Genomic DNA, 26006 nt, shown 5'->3' with positions numbered 1-26006 from the left:
CAAGGAATTTGTCTTGGTGTATATGCTCTCAGTATACAAAAATAAAAGATACGTTCATCAAGAATCATAAGGTACAACACTTAATGATAGCCATAAGTTACAAATAAGGAATCAGGAAACCAGAATATAATAGGGATTTCTAATGCTGCTTTCATTCAAATATATTTATTTTTGAATGTATGGAGTTGTTGCATTGCACAATTCTCCCTCCAACAGCCTTTCTGATCTTTTGAAATCTCTAGGGAAGACCAGAGAGCCTCCTTCCATTGCTTTTTCAGAATAGGAAGGGTAAGCAATCAGGAAAGGAAAAGGGAGACACAAAGGGAAACAGAAGGTGTAAGAAAAAGCAGTGAAGCTTCCACTAAGTAGCACCAATTAAGCTCAAAAACAACATTGAAGTCAAATTTATCCTACAATTAAGATCGAAAAATGCCTTCTTTTCAGAAAATTGGAAGACATGGTTTAGCACAGTAGGAATAAACAGAAATGTGGCTGACCTTAATGATTAGATGTTTGAAAATGTAAAGAGGAAAAAACTGAACTATGTTACACCTTGCTAGTCCTTATGACCCCATAATTTGCTAATCCTTTATTTGCTCCCCACCTAATGTTTTCCCTGTTTATATCACTGAGTGCCCAATGACATCTTATAAATTTCTTTCTGCTTTTAGAGGGACAATGCATTGGCATAAATTTCTTTTCCTTTGCATTATACAGAGGAATTTGCAGCCCTTATGCACCCACTCCCCTCATCAGATTATGTACTGTAGTTATTAAAGTCTGGGTGTGTATTATTGCTTCAAACACAGTATGATCAGCTGAGGAGTTAAGTGTACTCTACGTGTGCTCCAACAGACCCTGCCTCCCCCTAGGCTTGTGTCTTATAGGTCTGTGGGAGAAAAAAGCCGCAAAGATATCTTTGAAGTTATTTCTGTCATTTCACCCCAACTGTGAAAGGAAATGGGCAAACCTACACTATTTTCATTTTTGTTACTTGAATAATGTTGATGTTGAGTACTAGCTCCCAGTTTCTTATTTGTGTGAAGCTTTGAAAGAGAGCACAATCAATGAAAATGCAGCCTAGTTTAAATATAATGCTGCTGGCAGAATTTAGAACTAAGCCATGTATCACATACAGTATAGGTATAGTGAAGGTACTCTGCTCTTTAAGATAACAGTAAATTTCTCGGATAACAATAGCTGCTTTTAACCCCTTCAACAAGAATGGCCAGTCCCAGGCAACAATATAAATTAGAGAGGAGTATGTGGTACCTCAGATTGTCCATAGTTCTCTCTAAATCACTATTCTCAATCTGGCATATTGAAGATGTGTGAACTTCAGCTCCCCAGCCAAGACATGTTCAAATTGCCAAGTTTGAACAACATTGTTTTAGGGTTGGCTGGGGAATTCTGGGAGTTGAAGTCCACACATCTTCAAGTTGTCAAGTTTGAGAAACAGCGCTCTAATTCATGTACCTATGGTTTCAGGGGACAGTTCTTGATGTGATAGATTTGTTTAGCCTAACCCCAAATCTCCCCTATAAGTTTTTCTTTGAGGCATTTTGGTGCAGGATTAAAGAACACCAGAAAACCAGGAGACAGTGAGCTCTAGTCTCATGCTAAGCACAAAGGCCCGCTGGGTGACCTTGGGCCAATCACTTTCAGGGCTAGAAAGGAGGGAAGGGCAAACCACAAGAGCAATCCAAAAATGATTAGGGGACTGGAGACTAATACATATGAAGAAGGGTTGCAAGAACTGGGCATGGTTGGTCTAATGAAGAGAAGGACCAGGGGTGACATGATAGCAGCATTCCAATATTTGAGGGGCTGCCACAGAGAGGAGCGGTGGTCAACCTCTTTTCCAAACCACCTGAAGGCCAGACATGGAACAATGGATGGAAACTGATCAAGGAGAGATTCAACCTAGAAATAAGGAGAAATTTTCTGACAGTGACAACAATCAACCAATAGATCAGCTTGCCTTCAGAGGTTGTGGGTGCTTCATCACTGGAGGCTTTCAAGAAGAGACTGGACAGCCATCTGTCAGAAATGGTTTAAGGTCTCCTGTTTGAGCAGGGGATTAGACTAGTAGATGACCTACAAGGTCCCTTCCAACTCTTGTTATTCTATTCTATTCACTTCCTAAAGGCTTCACCAAGAAAACCGCATCATCCAGGCAGATGCCAGGGGTTAAAACTGACTCGAAAGTGCATGCACACAAAAGATATAGGCTTGGAATATATAAGCTTTATATGCTTCCTTACAAATAAAAATGAGCAGTGAGAGCTGTGCCTACGCATGCCTCAAAAGGATAAAACTAAGCAAGGGGAGTGGTTACTATATTGAGGAAAGGAATGACAAAGTAGTATTTTGGTAAAGCAGGACTTTTGAATTAATTACACCCCTAGTCCAGCCATTCTGTGAGTAGGGATCTAGCTCTCTCTCCCAAGAGATTCTTTGAGAGCAATCACTGCATATTCTAAACATTACAGTTGCACTGACCCATTTAAGAAGGTCGGGAATTGCTGATTATAAAGAAATATGGGAAATAATGGGAACAAATTTATTGTGCTAATAATTATTTACAATAGCTGGCAGAGTTATCCAGGATTTGATCCAATAGTATTTGCAATTCTATCCAAAGAAATTGGCATTTTTCTTCCAGATGTCCCAACACTGAGTTAACATATTTATTTCAGAATTATTGCCAGACCTTAGACTATGTTCTGATATATGCTTATTAATTTTTTTTTAATCTTGAGGTAGGGTTTTCTCGTGCGTGTTATTCAGTAATAACACAAATTCCTTGAAAATGAAGCTGCTTATTTAAAATGCATACAGGCATACATATATGCATGTAAAAGAACCCGGCTACCTGAATAATTTCTTTCAGACATTAAAAAATGAAAAGCTAAGATTAAAGTGTAAATCAAGACAATAAGGCAGACAATTAAATGCTAGCATGATAAATCATACAAAGGAAATAAGAAGTTTTTTAAAATGATAAGAACTAAAAATATCAAATTAATCTTTGGATGGTACAAATATATTAATCAAATGTTCTACACTGTAATAGTATTAACACACATATAATACAACAATTAACAAAATGCTTTTAACTTGTTATAGACAAAACAAGAAACATTTGCTTAGAATTCCTCTGTTTCATCCTTCTATTGAGAAAAAAAATTATGGATCAGAAAACAACAAAATGCAGCTGCTACAAATCAGACATATATCTATCCATCCAATGTTACATATTATTGTAGTTATACTGTTTCTTGCACAACGGATCAATAATTTTTGATGCCTTAATAGATTCCAAATACTGGAAATAACGTCAAGAAACTAGTAGGCAGCCTTGACAAGCTTCAACAGTTCTAAAATAATTTGCATGATTTTCAGTGTAAAAGTATAACAAGTAGAAGAAAAGTCCCAAAACAAAAAAGATGTGTTTATCTCCAAATCCTTTTTTTTGCATCACTAACAGGATAATTGCAACCAATCTTGCTGAACATTCTATGGTGTACAACATGCACATTCAGTAGGAAAATTTTCTGTTGTTGGCTACATTTTGAAAAAAAAAAAGGTACTTATTTTTTATAACAACCTGCCACTAGTTGCATGTGTGTGTGTGTATGTGTGTGTGTATCTATTCTATACAGAGAGAGAGAGAGACAAATGCACACCCCTATACATAGGTGTGTGTGCGCACACACACACTTCATAAGAAGATAAAGCATGCAAGATAAGGCAGATTAGCATTTGAGAACAGCTAAATGTGGCATAGATAATGAGAACTCTGTGCAAGCCTTTCTAAGAAGTTATTTTACTCAAACTGAGATGAAAAGTCATCTAGGATTAGGGAATTCTCAGCATGTAAGAATGTAGTGACTATTGCAAAAAGGAGGAAAGGGATTCCATGGAATCCAGATGTTTTCAAGAGAAAAAGCTCTTATCTGCATCAACTTGGAGATTCTACTCTTTAGAGCTAAGACAGCAGGCTGAACAAGTGCTGGAGCCAAACCAATGAAGCATTAAAGCAAGATGATCGAAGATAAGCAACGAAATTTTCCCAGTTGATGTATAATTTCTCACCCATTTCTCAGCCTGTCGGACTTTTGATGTAATCCAGACTAGAAGCACTTGATTTAAAAGAGCCATCTGGAAATCAGATTAGTCCAGACTAATGGGTAGGGAGCTTACCTTCAAGCAGGGCAAGGCAGGGCAAAGAATGTAGATTCATTATGAGTCAACACTGTTGAATTACCAACTGGAATGGATGGCAGTACAAAGGCCCTGAAAGCACCTTCAGATCAGATGATTGGATGCCACTGACTGATGAAAACAGACAATAACACAACAAAGGCCCATTTAAATCATTAGAGAAGATCCAAATCAAATAGCTACAAAGGAATTTAATTTCTTTCATTACAGGAAATGTCTGTGTATCAGTACAGGAGAATGGGTCAAGAGGAAAACCGATTTGTAATGAGTGGATGAGGTCCTGCATACAAGAGAGATGAGAGGTTTAAGAAACAAAACACAATATATGAAGCAACATGTGGATATAATGGAAGCCAGCACAATTTGCAAACATAAAAGACATGGGGAGTATTTAGTGAATATTGTTGGCATGCCTTACATTTATTATTCATTCATTCATTCATTTATTGCTTGCTTGCTTGCTTGCTTTTGTTAAATTTAAAGCTGCCTAATCCCATTATGACTTTTAGGCATGTTTCCCATTTTTTACCTCATGTCTTTAATTTCTTTAGTCTATTATTTCTCTCTCCTCTCTTTTTCTGCATGGCAGTTCCTCTGAAAGGGAACAGTGTGGTGTTATTAATTTTAACTATTGCACGGTTTAGTTGTTTTTAATCTTTTTTTCTCGTGTAAACTACTCAGGGTGAGGGAAGAGCAGTACCATACAGAAGTAAAGTAACAGCATTAGTATCAACTTAGCTGCTTTCCAACAGAAAGATTTGCAGACTGATGTACTAATGAGATGGAATGGATTTAAGGGTGAACACCAGGGAACCTGACATACACTGACCTCATTTTCTGCAGCATCACCTGCCAGGCAGAATTGGGTAAAGAAGAAAGCTCACAAACCAAGACATTTTCACAAGTAAAACTGAAACCGTTCAGATCTTTCCAAGCCCAAGCTCTCAGGAGTAGAACAGAATAGCAGACTTTCAAACACTTTATAGCAGTGGTTCCCGTTGTGGGGCCCACGCCTCACAGCAGGGCAATTTGATTTTTAATGGGGGCAATTGGAACCTTGTTTAAACCAAGTTAATGGCCTTTTAGGCTTCCTCCGTGTGAGTAGGAGTCACTTTTTGAATAATAAGAATTATACGTTGTGGGGGGAGCATCAGGATTTTAGAGATGCTTAGGTGGGACATGGCCAAAAAAATGTTGGGAACCACTGCTTTATAGGTTTGAGCAAGGAAGTTGAAAAACAATGTGAGTCTGGAGCAAAAAATATGCTGTCGTTCCATTTAACTATTCCAAGGGCAAACTAAGTAGCCAAGGGAACAGACCACTCTGCCAGATGGAACCAAAAGAAGGGGCTAAAGTAGAAAAACTGTGAGGAAGATGGGCAGTTTCTAAGTTTGAGGAGGGTGGGAGGCAGGCAGGCAGGCAGGCAGACAGAGAGGATATTGTTACTTGTTCCCATGCCCCAAGACCCAAAGGCCAAAAGATGGAAAATTCTCAACTAGGGTTAGAGAAATTCCCATGAATTTCTGGGCTGCAACAATCCAGATTTCCACTAGAAGGAAACAAAGAGACAAAAAGCACCACACTCTTGACACTCACTTAGGGATAACATTGATTGTTGTGGTCCAGATGCGATGCTGCTATGCTCATAGCCATTACCAACTCAGCTTTCCTTTGCAGTACTGTTAAATTCTGGGTGAACAGGGAACGTCAAGTCTACGAAGAGGCCAGAGGACAGGAAAGTTTCCTGGAGAGGTAGGGAAGATATAGATTGATTTGATTGGTTCAATTCCTTTAAACTGACTCCTGCTAGTACAGAAGGCCTAACTGGTGCATGGGCTCTAGTTCAGATGTTTCAAGAATACACTGAAAGCATAGATACAGCCCAGCCTTTTTATTTTTATGATATACCAAAAAGGGAGGGAGGTCAGAAATGAAGAGAGAGACAATCTACTGTAAATTATCTAATTATTCAGTCAATAAAAACTTAATTTAGTTCCTGTCCAAGTTATTGCTATAAACTTAGTTTGGAATGCTACATGGAAAGGATTGTTCTACAGATCGTATCCTCCTATGTAATTTTGCTGTTTCTTGGGAAATTAGATGATTGAGATCAACTCCTACTAATATCGCTTCAAGTCCTGTGACTTGAAACAGTGAAGGTCATTGGATGATCTAGCTGGCACTGAACTGTCCTCAGATTAGGATTCAGCTATAAGAAAAAGCCCTGCTGCAGGAAATCCTTAGACTGAGATTAAGAAGTCATAAAATCAGTCTCTGAGAAATTCCCATGTGTTTGACAGATATATGCTCTCTCTTTCTACTCTGATGAGTGTCATACCAAATAACAAAACTTAAAACATAATAAAAAGTCAAACAGATGGATTAAAGAATGGATGTGGCTTTAAGGATTACCGCTCAAAGGAGAGTGGCTTTACGAATTTCCTAAAGAGTGGGGATAAAATACAACTTTCAAAGGATTGTATTTTGCAGTCTGGGAAGATGACAAGGGAAAACGTTTCTTAGCTTGTCAAAAAAAAAAAGAAAAAAGAATCAGCTCCTTGTCTACCCTAATTTCCTAATAGGAGATGCAGGCTCTTAAAAGGTTCTAAGTCATTTAGCATTCAGCCAGCAAGAGGAAACTGGCAATAGCACTTAGACTTATATACCGCTTCATAGTGCTTTTACAGCCCTCTCTAAGTGGTTTACAGAGTCAGCCTATTTGCCCCCAACAATCTGGGTCCTCATTTTACCCACCTCGGAAGGATGGAAGGCTGAGTCAACCTTGAGCCAGTGAGATCTGAACTGCCGAACTGCAGCTATCAGCCAGCTGAAGTAGCCTGCAGTGCTGCACTCTAACCACTGCGCCACCTCGGCTCCTATACTAGAAACTAGAAACCAAGTTCCGGGTTCCTCAGGAACTATCCATTATTGGTCTCCAAATTATTGCCATGTAATAATAGGATTGGATCGTAAAATAAAGAGGTTGCATACTCAAGAGCTATTAGTTGGGGATCAGAGAGGAGAAGCTGAGATGGACAAGACAAACAATTTAATGATTTGCTCAAGAATGTAGATGAGAATATTCATTATTTATTACAGTCCATCTTCCTTCCAGGATTTCTAGGTGGTATACAAGGGGGTCCCTCCTCCAATTTTTCCTCACAAAAACCTTGTGAGATAAGTTGGGCTGAGAAAGATTGTCTGGTTCAAAGAACTTCAATAGCTAAGACAGCAATTAAATATGGGTTTATCCACTAGTCCAACACTTTGATGGCTATTTTATAAATGGAATACTTGAGTTATGATGGTAATTGGGATCAGGACTGCCATTGCTAAGCAATGCAGTCATGAGGCAGCTTGTCACATGACCACATTACTTAGTGATAACCATCTGGGCAGTCCTAGTTGCTGCTGTACGCCTGAGGTGTATGGGTCGTTAAGCAAGAAGAGGCAGGAGCCCCAGATAGAGAGCCTGGGGTTGCTGTGGGGTGGGGGCGGGGTGTCATGAGTGAACGGTAGTGGGGGCTAGGAAGGCCAACACAGATCACATGCAACTTAGGAGAGGGTCGGTGTAGGCCATGTACAGATAGGTGCCATGGACGGGAGAAAAAGTGGGAGTGATTTGCAATCTCTGCCAACTTCCCCATTGATTTTGCTTGTGTGAAGCTGGCAGGGAAGGTCAAAAATCATGTGATCATGTGAGTGCAACTCCCTGCAATGTTATAATCACAAGCTGGGCACCTGAATGCCTGGGCTGCAATTATGTGACTGCAGGGGTGCTGCAATGAATGTAACTTTGAGGACTGGTTGTACGTCCATTGTTTTCAGCACTGCCGTAACTTTAAACAGTCACTGGACAAATGGATAGAAGTCAAGGACTATCTGTATTTATTATATACTAAAATATGAAGCAGAGGCAGTTTGCTGTAGTGGTGGAGGTATCGATTAGAAACTGGGAGACTGTTATTATTTATTTATTTATTTATTTATTTATTTATTTATTTATTTATTATTTATTATTTATTATTTATTTATTTATTTATTTATTTATTTATTTATTTATTTATTTATTTATTAAGCTTATATGCCACCCTCTCTCTGGAAAGGACTCAGGGCGGCTCACAGCAATAAAAACAGATAAAATCAATATTAAGTGTTAAAAACCATTAAAAGTCCCCTTAAAAACCCCTTCAGTCCAATCCAGCCTGGCGAAATAACCATGTCTTAAGGTCACGGCGGAAAGAGCACAGGTCACGGGCCACCTAGAGCTCCAGGGGGAGTTGATTCCATAAGGTAGGTGCACCCACAGAGAAAGCCCGTTCCCTAGGAGTTGCCAGACAATGGCACTCCAAGGAGGCCCTCCCTGTAGGAACGCACCGGGCGATGGGGAGCTGTCGCTGGCCGCAGATGGTCCGTCAGGTACCCCGGGCCTAGGCCATGTAGGGCTTTTTAGGTAAAAATCAGCACCTTGAATCTCATGTTAGTTCTGCCTTAGGCACAAAACCAGCTGGGTGACCTTAGGCCAGTCACTTTCCCTTAGCTCTAGGAAGGAGGCAATGGCAAACCACGTCTAAAAAAACTTTGCCAAGAAAACTGCAGAGACTCGCCCAGACAATTGCCAAAGACAATACCTATTCCAAGGCACCCACAAAATACACATAGCACACCAATAAAATATATGAAAAGAACATTGAAGTTCTAAACAACAGAGAGGATGAGTTTCTCAGGAAAGACTTGTGGGAGATCCCATACAGATACCTTACATTTCTGACTCAGAGACTCGGACTACCTTTCCATTTACAGTAATAGAAACATTAGCTAAAATTGTCTTATCAGTTTTGGACAGAATAAGATCCATTTTGTCTCATAAGGCTCTGCCTCCTGGACATATGGGAGTGTAATTTGAGGTATTGGAAGGTGTTTGTGGCATGCAGATGTCCCTCTGTAAAACAAGCTCGATTCCCCATGACGGGGATTCAAAAATAGGTTGCAACAGGCTTTTCAGAGACGGGTGTTCGATTTGGGGTGGCCGAACAATATTTCTTTCCCAGATAAGTAGATAGACATCGCGAGACCGCCCAGAGCTTAATTTGGAAAAATACCTTGGTGGTGCAGCGGACTAAAGTGCTGTTACGTAGCACTTAGCTGCCAGCTGCCTGCAATTACTGCGAGTTCAAATCCCACCAGGCTCAAAGTTGACTCAGCCTTCCATCCTTCCGAGGTAGGTAAAATGAGGACCCGGTTTGTGGGGGCAATAAGCTGACTTTGTATAAAAAAGAACACCGCTTGGGGGGACGAAAGCCCTACTAAGCAGGTATATACAAAAGTATGAAGGCTATTGCTTAACGCATTGTAAGCCACCCTGAGTCTCCGGAGAAGGGCGGCATATAAATCGAACCAATAAATAAATAAATAAATAAATAAATAAATAAATAAATAAATAAATAAATAAATAAATAAATAAATACACCTGTGTACTCAATTAACTTGAAGTTTATTTTAATTAAACTTAATTAGGTTTAAATGTCATCGAAGGCGATCGTGAAACACTGTTTTCCCGTACAAAAAGAGCTGTTTTTCGTAAAAGAAAATTTATATTTACCTTGTAAAGATAGTATCGCACTCTAAACAGCAACCCGGCTTCGTGGAAGAAAGTGAATTTTTTTTTTTTTGTACCACCTGGACGGCCAATAAAGAAATACAATGAAGAATAAGGGGCGGGGCTTTTTATTTGCATATTTCCGCCTCCGTTCCCATTTCCGATTTGCCCGTGCCTTTGAGAGGCGTGCTTAGCGCGTTGCAACTCCTCTCTGCCGAATTTCATTGGTCCAGCGACATCAGTCGTAATTGGTGCCCGCCCCTCTGATAAAATGTCATTGATATTCTGGAACGCTCAGACGCCGATTAAAGTTGTGATTGGCGGAGCAGAGGCTTCTTAATATATTCGTAGTCGGGATCCTGTTGGTCTCGAATCGTTCCGGGCCCGCCCTGGAAACACCTGCTACTGCTCCGAAACAGGACTGCCGGAGGTGCTTCAGGCTAGTCCCTCGAAGTTACTTTGCATCCTTCAACTAACTCGGAACGCTTTTGATTCCGGTTGAGATTCTTGGGACATTTGATCCACCGAAGGAGAAACATGGACAACGGGGGAGGGAGCGAACCGCGGCTCTTGCCTCGATTGTGCTGCCCAGAAAAGGGGCCGAACGGTTACGGCTTCCATCTACACGGGGAGAAGAGCAAAACGGGCCAGTTCATCCGGTTGGTGGAGCCCGATTCCCCGGCCGAAAAATCCGGTCTGAAGGCTGGGGACCGCTTGATAGAAGTGAACGGAGACAACGTAGAGAAGGAAAGTCACCAGCAAGTAGTCAACCGCATCCGAAATTCTGCCGGGTCGGTCCGCTTGCTTGTTGTAGACTCGGAGACCGACCAGCATCTGCAGAAACTGGGCCTCCAATGCTGCGAAGAATTCATTCGTGGGCTGCCTGAGAAACCCGAGGCGAGGAGCGGCGACGAGGAGGCTGCCCAGCAGGACCAGGAGAACGAAATGAAAGCGGATGGAGAGGAAAACCATCACGCTGCCCAGCGGGTAAACATTTAAGGTCTCGTTCGCTCGTGGGGTGGGGGGGGAAGGCGGGAGGTTACCGATGCAGGAGGCCGAAAGGTTGATCTGAAAACGCGAAAGGCAGAAATGCAACAGGACTTCCCATCACCGAATCGGTCAGGGCTCTTCGGGTTTTTGTTTTTTTTTCTTCTTTTCGTGAGGTTTTCCGAACGTGGCACTGCGGTGGCCGGCAGAACTACCGTACACCCCACTGAATTTCTGCCAATCACTGTGCTAAAAAAAAAAGCACAAAATCTCTGTTGGGGGAATAAAGGAAAACTAGGCTAATATACAATTAAGTGGGTTGGGCGAGGATTACTCACGGGAAGAACCAGGAAAGCACGTTATCAGCGTTTAGTGTGCGTTTCCAAGCAGATCTGGCATGACAAGTAGATGCTCCCCTAGAAGTAGGAGCTAGTGAAAAGTTTTCTCTGTTTGTTGATAAGTGTCAAAAAAACAAGTCCCACCCAACCCCTTCTTTGTAAATTCATCCGTAAACTCCCTTGCTGCGATATATAGATAAGGTGGCTTCTGTTGTTATTGACAAAACTGCGTTACTCTTTAGAAAGCAAAGAGTAGCCATGTTGACTAGAGATAGAGAGGGAGGAGGACGCGGAGGGAGAAAGATCCAAAGGAAAGCAACAGTTCTGGCTGTGCCCCTTCTTCTTCCCACCGCCACCGCGGTCCGGGTTATCTTTTTTTTTTTTTTGAAAAAGCTGTGGGTGGCTTCCGCCGGGTGAGAGCCGAACATGAGTCCTGCTGGCAAGCCAGACTGTTGCGTAGCGCTGTCTTTGCCTCGGGGCTTGCGGAGAAGCTGAGGGCAGATTTCAGACGAAAAATTTAGGGAAGGCTCTGCAATGTGAGCCCTGCCAATCTCGGCTGTCTGTTGCGTTCTCAGACTTCACAGATACCCCCGTGGGAAGAGAACCGGACATTCCTTTGATCCGGCGGTCCAAATCGAGTTCGGGGTGTTCCTTTAAAGCTCGGGGAGGGGGCGTTGTCAATGTCTCCCAGTGTTAGATCAGCGAAGCGGAAAGAACGTTCGAAGAATTTGGGCTTCGCTACTTGATCGCGTCACTTTTCCCCTGTACCTGAATTAAGAGATTAAGTGGTGCCTGGTACTCTTTGTAACAACTCCGCCTCCCCTATAAAACTTTTTTTTTTTTTAATGGTACACATCAAAGCTGAAATCCTCTTGGGCCAGCCGTCTTCAATCTGCTTCGTTCCAGATGTGCTAAAGCTACATTTGGGAATTGTGTTCCAAATTCGAGTGTGCCTTATTAAAGAAAGGCTATCTTTCTCAGTAGATACTAGAAAAAGTGGGGTGTTGCTTTCCATTTAAATCACCGTGGTGTGCTTTATTGCACAAATGTAAGTTAGGTCACCTTCATTATGTCATCACATTCTATCAAAAGTAAAGGTGTTTTTGTGTGATAAATGGGACTGCCACCTTATTTTCATGTATGCTAATTTCTTTCCTCCTTTGCTACTTTGCTAAATCAAAAGAGGAATTTATTAAGGTTTTTTTTTTAAAAGCTTTAAAAATAATTAGCACCTTCCTGCACACTTCCTAAACTCTGGGAGGCATAGAATAAATCAAATCAAGTACTTACTGCTTATTGAGCTACCATAACCTGGTATTAAACATTTGGTGAATTTTTAATTGTCTCAGTGAAACTGGCCTCACCTTGAGCCCTGCAGGGCACAGAGAACTTTGAAGTTTTAAAAGCAGAGGGGTAGGAAAAAAGAAACCCAGTTATCTGAACAAGAACTGTTGTTTCCTGAAACTGAATCTTTGTTTTTTCTCCCCATTTTTTAAACATAAACCTATTCAAGTTTTTTTTAAAAAAATTTCATTTCCCTAGATAATTTAGTGAGCTCAGATCTTTTCTGCTACTTTTATACATTTTGGATTGCTTTATAGAGAAATTAAATCTGTTCCACTAATCTGAGAGGTAGATTTAATTCCAAGATATGTAGGACCAAGTATTGCTGGTCCATTTACGTGAACTTGAGGAAGAAGATGGCTTGGTCAACTTGTTGAAACTTGAAGCTAAGATGACTTTGGGGAGAAGGTTCAACAAATGGATGCTGTAACCAAAAAGGCCCTGTTTGGTATTGTATATCCACTAACTTAGCCTCTCCTAAACCATACATTATATCTTTAGGAGATCATACTTTAGGGACCAACATGCTCATTCAACTATTGAGGCCTCACAAGTTTTTTTAACTGATACCTAACATGGATTAATATAAATAACATTTTCTCTACAGCCTCCAAATAGATAAGAAAGAAGATAATAATAAAACAGTTCTTTTACTTTAAAATCCTATTAAAATAATTTTGATTGAGAAGCCTTTCTCTATCTTGGAAATCTAAAATGTTGTTTCCCTCGAGGTCCTGTGATGGATATATGTCTGCTTATAGATTTGTACTGGTGCATTTTGTGACTTTCCCTCTTAACAATGAACTTTTGAGGGAGAGATGATGGGCTTCAATCTTTGGTTGTATGAACCTTTGTTGAGATAGCTCCCAAAACAAATGTAGAGATCCGCTGAAACCATTAAATTGAGTTTTAAAAACTGAAGCAATCAAAGAAAGGTTGTTGATAAAACCAGCAATTAGACCATTGTCAGGTCAATAGTAACTCCCTTTATATTCCAAGACTTTGCTCTTGTGCTGCTTTCTATTTCTGATTTTGCTTGAGAGGAGGCTTACGAATATGGATATGAACACTTGCTGAAAAGCTTGTTGCAATGCAGGAAAAATATGCATATGATCCTAGATGTTTGAAATCTTGGGATTATTTATTATTTATTTATTTATTAATCAAATTTCTATACCGCCCTACTCCCGAAGGGCTCAGGGCGGTGAACAGCCAAGATAAAATACAGATAATACAAATTAGGATTAGGTTATTTGGAGTCCTGGATGTGGTTAGACTGACAAAAAGACAGGTTCTTTGGAGCTCTGGCCAACACTGAGAATGTGTTTACTATTAAGCATTGATCAAACTGGACTTAGAGCAATCTGACCAGCAACAACCTTCTGTGAAATAGAGAAGTAATTTGCCTTAAAAAAAAAAAATAAGGGAAAGCTGTACATAAAGGAATGTAGAAGAGACTGAAGTACAGGCTTCCCACGAACAAATCAAGTGATTGCGATAAGTGCTGTAGTACAAAACTCGATTAGATTAGTTTAAGTCATAAATGCCTGCTATGGGGCGGGGGAATGCCTGACTTTGACTGGATTCATATTTGTGGAAAAATGGATATAGATAAAGGCCTGCAGGGGCATTTGAAATGTACAGCTGTAGAAAGAACACAATTTGGACTTGAGTCAGCTTTGCTGGAATGTTTAATACTGGTGGGCAGTCTGGTACCTTTTAAATATTGGTGCCACAATCTGCCACAATCTGTGCTAGGCATCATCTGGCCTATACTCCTGTCCAAAAGGTTGGGGAAGAGAACAGGTTTGGCATTAACTGAAGGGATCCCAGTCATCCAGAACAGCAGTTCTCAAGTTGCAGATTTGGACCTATCACTGAACCTCAGCATTGGCTCATAAACATTTCTGCTTCTTCAGTCTTGATTTCAGTCTAATATAAATCCTTTATATTAGACTGAATACATTCCTACCCATTCTGCATTCTTGGCTGCAGCATAGATTGACTGATTGATTATGAGCCATTAAACCAAACTCTTAGCAACAACATCCAAGAAGCGAAACATCTTCAAAGAAAAACCAGAAAGTCCAGTTGCCTCTTGAAAAAAGCACCTTTGGGACAACCATGACCTGGATGACTGAAAATCTCCATAGACATATCGGTATGTAGACTTTATCCAGGAATAGATTTTCTTGTTCTATTAGTACCAATATCAGCTCCAGTCACAAACATATAACTGTATGTCTGAATGCCTGTTCAATGTGAAGACCATACCTAAGTTGAATTGATATTTTGAGATTTGAAAAGTTTAGATGCCTTCAAATCAGTTTAGATGATATGCATTTGAGAAACGTCTCCCTCACCCCACATACATACACACTTTGGAAATCCAAATGAAACTGACCTGATTTGACATCTTGATTTGAATGTCCAGATCAAATCAAACTGGTTTTTCCAAATTAGATTGATATTCAAATAGCAGATTTCCTGATTTGAATAGACACGAGGGTTAGTGAGAGTATACAGTGACATGAAAGCTGCAGCAGCAAGGAAAGTTGTTGATGAATTGGGGGAAGATACAGATGCAAAATTCAGTACTTTCATCCCTCTGAATATTGTGGTAGGAGTAGCCAAAGCAGATGCTGTTTAATTGGAGCACCAAATCATACAGACTCCACTATGATCTATTAAAAAAAATCTTAAAGAAATATCCTTAATATGCTACCGCCTATAATATCTCGTGACAAAGAAAGAACATTACGGTACCTTTTTTTATTTCATTCCTGCCTCTTTGGGCTTGATAAGTTAGAAACCATATGCAAATCATTGGAAGCAGATAGTCAAATCTGCCTTAGTTAAGGGTTACTTCTGGGGGGGGGGCGCAAAGGGAGAGGATTCTTGCCATTGCCAACAAGCAGGGGTCCTTGATTGTTTGGAGCTGCTAGGCATCTGGAATTTTGAAAGTGTATTATGGGCGTTCTCACAAAATGGATGCTAGGGAGAGGCTGGGCTGGCCCACAAACATCCATTTACGAGAAGATTGCAGGAAAGCAAATTGGTACATTTGTTCCCTGCAACATTTTTGACCCCTCCCCCCAGAATAAGCCTAAATTACTGCCTCATTTTTCTCTTTCTTATGAGCATGCCAGTTTGTTTTCAATAAAGCAATGTCCTGCAGCTACTCATCATTTTTATTTTCTAAGAAAGCTTGGGGTGGGGGGGCAGAAAGCACAGCTGGGAGCTGTCAACTTCCCATTTTTATTCCCATTTGAAAGAGAAGATCGATGAAGTGGGCAGAAATTTACCGTACTACTCCTTCTGCTCCTTCCATGCTATTATGGGACAAAGTAAAACTAATTGCTCACATTTGCCTGTAAACAGGTAGTTCTGCTTACATGCCACAGTCCTTCTGAGAATGTTTGCTTTCTGTCTCTCAAGTGTCCAGGATTAACTTTGCAAAGGAGAGCTTCACGCAGATTTGGAATCCTACATTTCCTGGAAAGGTCTGCTTCCCAAGAGAGGATCAATGATAAGCTCCATATTCTTAACCTGGGTCACATTTAATGGGCTAGGTCAGTGGTATGTAAATAAAGTCCATGGATATGCAGCTTTGTTATGAAACACACTAAGAAAATTGCCCATGTACCATATAGGGTTTTGAAAGCTGACCTGTGAGAGGTAGCTAAATAGTTTACTAAATTCTTTTGGGGACTGATTGAAGAATAGAGATACAGTAATATGTCAGTCAAGCTTTTCCTGGGATGGAAATTATTTTATAATACTTTTTTTTGCTGCTGGCAAAGATAGCTGCTTGTCACTAAGTTTTAAGAAGTCCATTTTTTTCTGCTTATTCCTCTTCCTCTCATGGACCCCCAATTTATACCATATCTCTCATCTGGCTGAGCAGCCAGCATTAATTTGCACTGCTCCAATGTCAAGGTCTCTTATAACATTGGAAGTTGATAAGGGAAGAAAGACATGTGAGCATTTAGCCTGTCCGTATAGTGTGAACATATTTCCAATGCATGTGTTATTGAGACGAATTTCACTGAGTATAATTAATAAATGCATAGTTTAAATAAAAATGGCACACACTGAGTGCATACATTGAGCTGTGTCAGCAACAGTGTTTCTTGTACTTTGGGTATGCTCTAGATATGTGGATCTCAATTCTCAGAATTCTCAGTGATGGCTTTGCTAACTGGGGAATTTTGGAAATTCAGATCTACACAAGTTGGGAATAGTTGTATAAACCATGATTTCCAAACCACAAAGTTTGACTTCATACAACACGCTGAACTCAGTTCAAGGAACCTACATTAAGGCATACTACAATGTATGAAGCATGCCATTGTTTATTCAGGAATGTGAATGTGAAACTAAGCGTTGCTGGTAATTGGTGTATGCTATCCAAAACTAGGTTTCTTCAAATGCCTCAGTCATCAATGGTCAGCTTTTGAGATGGTGAAAGTCCCAGAAGTTGTCTTAATGTAGCACAGTGTTTCTCAGCTTCAGGAACTTTAAGATGGGTGGACTTCAATTCCCAGAATTCCATAGCCACCCAGTCCACCCATTTTAAAATTGCTGAGGTTGAAAAACACTGATCTAGCAGTAAGTAAGCAGAATTGTATGCCTTTTCATCTTTCCTATTTTTGCAACATGTTAGTATGGCTTAGATAAGAGTAAGCATATTGTTTGTACTTGAAGGACAAACAATTGCCATTTCTAATTATTCATGATAATTTTCTCTTTATGAATAATTATTATTCAAAGATTTAAAAAAGATTTAAAAAACAATGGAAATCTAGAAGAGAAAAGAGGGTAAAGGAAAAAGTGAAGAATAATAAAAAAACCCACTAAAAATAAATATCTAAGTCAGTTATTTCTAATTTTCTTTGGAGTAATTACACATACAGCTGTTATCTCTATTCTTCCTTACTGCAGATTGTGATTTCCTTCCTCTCATCAACATTTTTTTAAAATTAATAAATCCCAAAATCAGCAGTTTGCTTTTATCCATTTTCAACAACAACAACAAAAAACATTGTAAAGTGTTTTGGTTTCTTTTTCCAGCAGCTGTAGTTCTCTCCTTAATCAAACAAGTCAATATAGCCATTTCTGCAAACTCAGCAATCTTCCCAATCCATCCCTCCATTATTGGTGCTGCTTAATTTTACATTTTTGTGCATATAATAACCTTGCTGAGTTATCATATGTAAAACCAATCGTCCATGAACCTTTTCTAGCTAAATGTCTATAAGTTTTAATAAAAAGTGTTCTGATTTCATCTGAATGTTAATTTTTAAAACTCTCTGTATCACCAAATGTATTAGCATCCAGTATCTTTTCACTTTTTTTTTTTACAAGTACACCATGGATGATAAAAAGTTCCTTCAGTTTCACATTTCTAACAGTGATTAGAAGTACCACAGTACTTTCAGACAATTTCTCTGGTGTCAGATATCAATGGTATATCATTTTTTAAAATGTTTTCTTTTAAGCAGTAAGATAATGTGAATTTCAGATCTTTTAACCACATTTTCTCCAAATGATTCATTTGAATGTTATATCAATCAGAATTTTTTGAAGTTACCATGATTTCAAATTCTGGTTTAAGTTAGTCAGAAACAGGGACTGTTCAGGATTATGTTATGAAATTACGAAGTGTGGTTAAAGGGCTACATTTAATAGAGACAAGATTGCAACACACACTCTTCTGTTAATGTACTGGAATGGCTGTATATCTCACGAGAATACAATCATGGTCAAGTAAGGTGTCTATTAAATACTTCTAAAGTTCATGAATATATCTAATTGCTAACTAACAGAAGAACGTTAATGTTTATTTTCTTAGGAATTTTAAATATGTGACCACAAATGACCATTTATCTAAATATTTAAATAGGGACTCTAGCAGGATTTGCAGATTCTTCTAACTAAAGAATTTTAGAGAAGGAAATAAGGGGAAATGGGGAGGACTCCTTTTCTTCCTGTTCACAGTTGTAATTGGCAGAAGGAATTGCCTTGAGGAACATGAGGAAGAGCCTCACCAAGACAACAGTCAGACAAAAGAAATCTGAGTCCAGGGCAGAAATGTAACTTAAGAAAGTGAAGGGTCTTTAGTACTCTTTGAGCTTCCTTGTTTTCTTGGAGATATTTCATTACCCAAAGTAATTAACTCCAATCAAGAAACTACCAAACAAGCCAACAGTAAACAGCCCAACCAAAGGACCTCTAAGACTACCCACTCCAACACTGACAGAGCAAGCTGAGAGCAAACCCCACTCCTTACCAGCACCAATGAGGTTACCTAGTTTGGAGAATGACATGTCTACAAGGAAAAAAAAAACAAGCTCAGAGAGCACCAAAACCCCCTCATTTCAAGTCTGAGCTACAAATATTCTTCTTTGTTGAAGAATACTTAAGAAATTGCCTCAGACTTAATCCTCCCAAATTCTTGTGAAGACAAAGGGAGGAAGGGGGTGGGGCAAGTATATTCAGACTTGAAAGATTATGTTATTGTGACTATAATAATAAAAAGCAGTTTTAGCATTGATATCTTTGGTTTTCTAATTTGGTGTACCTTGAGGGACTGATAAATAATACTATTAAATAATAGTATTTAAATGAATACATTTTGTGAGTCAGTACAATTAAAAAAAGAGGCTGCTCTGACTGCTGCAGAATTCTCTGCATTGACTGACAGCAGCAATGCTGGGTTTCAGGCATAACTTTTCTATTCTTACTTGGATAACTGTACATTATGTTATAGCCAATAAGTTGGAACAATAAATGACATTGCTATTTATTTGTGTTTATTCATTAAGGAATAATACAGTAAAATGAAACAAAACCAATCACACATGTTTGATTGATATTCTAGGAATTACCCAAATAATATCATGAGCTATAACATATGCCCATTAAAAAAAATCTGCAGGTTTTTCTTACAAATCTGTAATTGTTATAGTTGTTACATACAACTCAAATATTTAGTTGTAAAAAAATCTGTTTAATCTGTTTTGTCACTCCACCATGATGCCTTTGTAGATATTTGTCATGATGTACCTATTATCATTTGATCGCTATGTTTTACCATTTTTTCCAATTCTTTTGCTTGATTCTGCTGCCTTGATAATTGCCACTTCTATAAAAATTGCTCTTTTCAAATATTGCTGTAAGGAGTGTGTTGTGTTGTAGATAATGATCAATTTGTATGTGCAAAACTCTCATAAAATGTTAACTTGATTTTTTTCAATTTTTCAGTTTTTCTCAGTTTTGTGATCGCATCACATTCAGGAAACTTGGAAATTATAGTTTTTCCACCGGTGCCAATGGAAAAATTATAGTTGGTCAAATGTTTAGACTGGATTTGATATGTTTATTATTAATATTATACCTGAGCTTGATAGAACCTGGCATCATTTAAGTGCACAGAGCTCTGTCCCTTCACAGGCTCATGCTCTAAATGAGATGGTCCTAGTATTAGATTGGATAAAACAGGTTCTATGCGGTGGGAGCACAAGCAAAGTTGTATGTACCACGTAGCCTTTTCCCCTTTGGGACTAGTGGAGAATAGAGCTAAATTAGGATTAGTTTTCTGCCAGTCTGAATGACATTGTAGAGATTCTCTTGACACATTGCCTTGAACCAATAGGCCCAACTAATGATAACTTTTGGGACTGAATGTCTATTATCTTTTGGATTTCTTTAAATGGTGCTTTTTTGAATGAACCATCAGTTAAACCTTGAGATTTAAAGCTTACTCTTTAAAGAAGAATTTTATTTGAGATAAGGGATAAGGGAAATAATGTGTTTCTTCTGAATACAAATTTGTAATAATTCTCATGCTTAACAATTCTTTGTAAAAAAAAAAACTTGAATCATGTAGAAGTTATTTAGTATCTTTCTTAAATTAATTTGATTAAAAATGACTCCAATCTGGCTAAAATTGTTTACCCAGTTGAGAGTGCCACATAGCCAGCTTTCCAAGTAGATCAGGGATATTGTGTTGAGATACCTAATAGAGGTAGTATAATACTTCAGCTAAGGCCTTGAAACCCTTTAATGCAGGGGTCACCAACATTTCGGACCTCAGGTACCACTAAATTAATAATTTTAAATTCTGTGGACCATTAATATGAATTTTTAAAAAAAGATAAATAGCACTTAGTGCAATATTAAAAATGCAAATAATTTTTCTGCGGACCTCCAAAATTTTCTCGTGGACCACCAGTGGTCCACGGACCACCAGTTGATGACCGCTGCTTTAATGAAATACTAATTTCACTTTGAAGCCAGAGAAATAGTTTTCTTTCTCCTCCTGCCTGGCATGTAGAAAACATGTTTGCAGCAGTGATGCCTTACCATTGGAATTTGGGAGGAATTTTGATTTACAAGAATAAGAATTGGTTTGAAACATCTCCACAAAAGTTTCTTGGAACAAAAGGGAAGGAATCTACCTTCAACCTGTGCCCTTTAATACCTTCATCTTTTTAATATGCTTCTGCTAAAGGTCTCTGTGATAAATTGGTAAACTATTTATCTAAAACTAGATTCCTTTCCTGATTCTGCAGCTCAGGCCATTGTCCTGTACTATACCTTTGAGGTGCTAATCTATTGTCCTTGGTATCAAAGATTTGTCTTTTAAATCTCCAAGTAGTAACCACTGCAAATATCTAAAACAATCTGTTCAAACAGTGGCACCAATTAATGAGGAACAATAGCTGGTCTGTCTTTCTTTTGATCTCCTTAAATAGCTGAATACCAGTTTTCAAACACTTAGAACAGGTTGGCACAAGTAGACTGTGAAAAGATAGGATTAAAAAAATGGAATATAATGATTACCTGCTTTGTATAAGTGAGTCCCAAACTCTGAAATAAATATCATACAAATATAAAATGAGAGACAAAAAATATTGAGAAAGAGAGGTATGTGTGTCATTCTGACTCACTAGGAATCTATCTGGTCTTCCCCTAAACAATACAGAAAGTTTAGGCTTACATTAAAAGGCCAGTTAAAACATAAATCAGCCTGTTCTTATGCACTTAAATTGGCATGCAAGCACCTTGGGTGTAGTTGATATGTTTCCAAGCCAGCGTGTTATCAGTCATAAACCAGAACTGTAAAGCTAATAAATAACTCTGCAAGCTGAACTTTCATTTCTGATCTTAATACTCCTAATTCCGAAGAAGCAGATCTGTTTTGTCATTCTCTTTCTCCTCCCTCTGATCCTTATAACTTTCTTACCAGATAAGCAAATAAATAGTGTCAGGTTACAATGACCTGGATCACATATCACACTAACATAGAACCAAATAAGCAATGTGTCTGATGACGCAGCATGAAGTTCATAACCGGTTACTCTAACCCAGGGGTCTTCAAACTTGGCAACTTTAATGGACTTCAATTCCCAGAATTCTCCAGCCAACCATGCTGGGGAATTCTGGGAGTTGAAGTCCACAAGTCTTAAATTTGTCGAGTTTGGAGACCCCTGTTCTAGCCCATCAATAGGAAAATTCAGGGAAGAATGAGCTTTTGAACCCCTGTGCCCTGTACTTCTTTGATAATTGAATTAGTATCTTGGAATTTTTTTTCTCTCTAGAGAACTCATTCAAGTCATTTGAGTCTATCATTGAGTCTGTATAGTTATTTGACTGGCCTTTTCTTTTAGTTGAGCTGAAATTTTACACTAGCTGGATTTCATGTTTTGCAAATGCTCCAAGTTTGTCCCCATTGCTACATTCCTGTGAGTAAGTTGGCAAGCAAATTGGAACGGTAGTTTATTCACACGCAGATACATTTGTTAGCTTACTGTCTGTTGATTTTAACAGAATTCCCCAAATTAAATGGGCAGCAGGATAAAGAATTGTTATATTTTGTGTGGTGGTTTCCAAAGGATGCGCTCTTAATTATTTTGTGAGGGAACAGCTAGTGCAATTGTATAAAGAACAATAATGCAGTTATATAAAGGCATTATTGCTCAACTTCTTGTGGCAGAGAGTATGGTTTCACTTCAAAGTGATGTCAAACATTGTTCACGAGGGAGGGAATTTGTGCTACTGTCCCCCAAAGCTTTACTGTAATGGCTGCAATTATTATATAATTCTTAAAAGGCAGAGATGCAGTAGAATTCCCCTCTCTTGGAGGAAACTGTCCATCTCTGTTTCAGTTCCGGTTCTTGTCCAGTAGGTCATAACAGTATCTTAAAATAACTCATTCATACGTTAAATAATTAAAATATGTGGAAAAGTTCCTATGGCAAAAAAGGACATAAAGCATAGAGTAAAATGTGAGAGGGGAAGAAAAAAGTTGCAATACTATAAAAATGTAAAAATAAAATAAAATTGAAGACTTAAATCCCAAGTGTGCCCCCACTGTACAGGTGAAGAAAATATGCATTGATGATCTGAAGCTTTATCTAGCATAAAATCTGTAATCAGTTTAGTTCTTGCTAGCTCCTGTAGAATATATGTGTTGTGTTGAATTCAGAGTGTTTATTGGACATTGATACCTACCTCTTTGCAAAGAACCCAAATAATTCTTGATGCTCTGAATTGGTTGTTTGCTTGCAGACATTTCATTACCCAACTTGGTCATATTATCAGTGCCAACTCATAAATTTAGGGTCTGTTCCCTGTTTGGTCTAGTAGTTAAGGCATCAGGCTAGAATTTTTTTAAAAAAAAAAATCAGAACACCAAATACAAGCTGGGCGGATACGACCTCGTAGACGACCATCACTCTGTCAAGGATCTTGGAGTACTCATCTCAAACGATCTAAGCACCAGAGCCCACTGTAACAGCATTGCCAAACATGCATTAAGAGTTGTTAATCTAATCTTGCGAAGCTTCTTCTCTGGTAATTTTGTACTGCAAACTAGGGCATACAAAACCTTTGCTAGATCAATTCTCGAATACAGCTCATCTGCCTGGAATCCGCACTGTATATCGGACATTAATACAATTGAATGAGTCCAAGTTATTTCACGAGAAGAGTACTCTACTCCTCTGTTCACAACAGAATACCTTATGCCACCAGGCTTGAAATTTTGGGCTTAGAACTTAGAACTATGCTGCCTTTGGTCTGACCTAAGCGTAGTACACAAATTTATCTGTTACAACGTCCTACCTGTCAATGACTACTTCAGCTTCAACCGCAATAATACACAAGCACACAATAGATACAAACTTAAGGTAAATCGTTCTAAACTCGATTGCAGAAAATACAACTTCAGCAACAGTCAATGCCTGAAATGCACTACCTGACTCTGTGTTTACATCCCCAAACCCCCATAACTTTAACCTAGACTGTCTACTGTTGACCTCACCCCATTCCTAAGAGGTCTGTAAGGGGCGTGCATAAGCGCACCAACATGCCTACCGTCCCTGTCCTACTGTCCCCATTTATTCGTATCCATTTCATGTATTCATAATCATGTTTATACTTATATCTGTTATCTTATACATGTTTGACAAACTAAATAAATCAATAAATAGAAAGCAGGAGACTATTAGTTCACGTCCCATCTTAGCCATGAAAGCCAGCTGTGTGACTTTGGGCCAGTCAGTCACTCTCAGCCCAATACATGTCACAGAGTTGTTGTTGTGGGAAAAATAAGAGAAGGAAGGTGTGCTGGATATGTTCACTGCCTTGAGTTATTTGTAAACACACACACACACACACACACACACACACACACACACAGAGTAGCTTGCTCTTTTGGGGAAGGTATAGTGTTCTCCTTGGTAGTTCCTTGAGTAAAGTGTTGTTTTTCTGCTTGATTGTTTGCTTGGTGTTAATCCCTGCTTAATGGGGTGTTGGCTGCTGGAGGGGATGTGTTCTGGTCTTTTTATTTCCTTCTTAGCTTTTTTTCTGTTTTGAATTGAGCATAAATATGGTTTGTTTCTGTGTGTCTTTTGATGGCTGATTTGTCTAGATGCCAAGCTTTCAGAATTCCTTAGTGTTTTGGGATTTAAGCTTGGTCTAGAGTCAGTTTGGTGTAGTAGTTAACACATCTGGCTAGAAACCAGGAGATTGTAAATTTTAGTTCCATCTTAGGCATAGATGGAATAGGCAGGGGGGGTGACCTTGGGCCAGTCATTTTCTCTCAGCCCTAGGAAGGAGGCAATAGCAAGCCACTTCTGAAAAACCTTGCCAAGAAAACTCAGGAACTTGTACAGAACTTGTAAAATTCTCTCTGAGAATTGGACACAATTGAAAGAAAGGGGACGGGGAACTATGTTCAGTTTCCCAGTTGAAGCTATGGGTGTCCAACTTTTGGTTGGATCTACAAAGTGGTATATCAGGCTTGTGTGTTTTGTGGCATCTATAGAAGTATGGAAGGACAGTCTCCACTGCTTTTGATATGCCATTGTTCTTCTTTTGTGATTTAACCTTTCTTGGTTAGGTCATTGAAGATTCTCCTGATCAGGTTGTCCAGTTTCTGTATTGGGTTGGTATTTACAGGGAGGTAGGTTTCTTTGTCCTCCAGTAATTGTTTGGCTCTTTATATGTCTTGGTGCTTGTCCACGGTAATTGTGGTTTGACCTTTACCTGCTGGGAAGATGGCGATGGTTTGGTCCTTCTTTATGTTTTGAGGGCTTTTCTTTCCTCAGCTTTGAGTTGGTTCTGCTTTTGTGTTCTTCTGGTCTGTGGGATGATTGCCTGCCTTATGTTTTCTTGCGTCTTTGTGGTGCACCATTATGATTTCAAATGCTGCTTCTAAGGCTGCAAGAAATTCTAACTGATTCGTATTGTCTATCTTATAACTGAGGTGTTTCTGGAGGATATGTTTTGTGGTGGATAGTGGGTGGCTGAAATGTTGACTCCTCATTTGGGTTCAGGTATCTCTTTGCTTCTGGGGTTTAGCTTGAGCAGTTTGGTTTGGAGTTTCATTTTCCTTTTTTCAGCTTGTCTTAGAGAGATATAGTCTTGATGGTAGCTGTTATTTTTGTGTGTTCTGGGGTCATGATTTGTTCCAGTTACTCCCTGAGATTATGTGCAGTGTACCGGTATTTCTCTAGCCTGAGGTGAGCTTCCATAATTATTATCCATATCATTTTTGGCTGTTTTTGGTATTTAATAAATGATTAATGAACCATTGGTGTTTAAAAAACCATTGGTGTTTATTTTAACAAATTAATAAAAACAAGCTATAGCTTGGTGGGTATGTGAATTCACTTTTCGTATAGATAGCAGCCACCTTATCCCAAAATATGTTGCCTAAGCATGAGGGGGTTTCTTTAGAGCAGTTATAGGAAAGAGTAAACAGATTTTGCTTTCATAGCTGCTGAGTCATCACTTCCTCCTTCTCCCCGCTAATGACTGTCTCTAGGTCTGTTAATCGTTCTCAAACATTTATGGCTCCTTCCCTTTGTCCATCCTGACCTCTTCATTAGGAGTGGCAGCCACAGTTCATGGTGGAAGACTTCGATGCTTAGCAGGGCATCGAAGCTGATAGCAGAGAGAAATCAGAGTAAAAAAGAGAAAAGTGAAGTTCTGCTCTATAC

At 39.0% G+C, this 26006-nt stretch overlaps 1 protein-coding gene across 1 annotated transcript in view; it reads left to right on the top strand.

The window, feature by feature from the left end:
- Positions 1–10125: 10125 nt before the first annotated feature.
- Positions 10126–26006, top strand: part of NHERF1 (NHERF family PDZ scaffold protein 1) — a 63352-nt gene continuing 47471 nt past the window's right edge. The window contains exon 1 of the mRNA XM_070937588.1: positions 10126–10813. Coding sequence (XP_070793689.1) covers positions 10364–10813 — 450 coding nt within the window. The 5' untranslated portion in view covers positions 10126–10363. The remainder of the gene's footprint in view (positions 10814–26006) is intronic.

This window comes from Pituophis catenifer, unplaced genomic scaffold (genome assembly GCF_029215685.1).
Source record: "Pituophis catenifer annectens isolate HBS135680 unplaced genomic scaffold, rPitCat1.0.hap2 SCAF_2, whole genome shotgun sequence".
NCBI lineage: Eukaryota > Metazoa > Chordata > Lepidosauria > Squamata > Colubridae > Pituophis > Pituophis catenifer.
The sequence above is the reverse complement of the archived record's forward strand: the minus strand, read 5'-3'. Positions and strand labels throughout refer to the sequence as shown.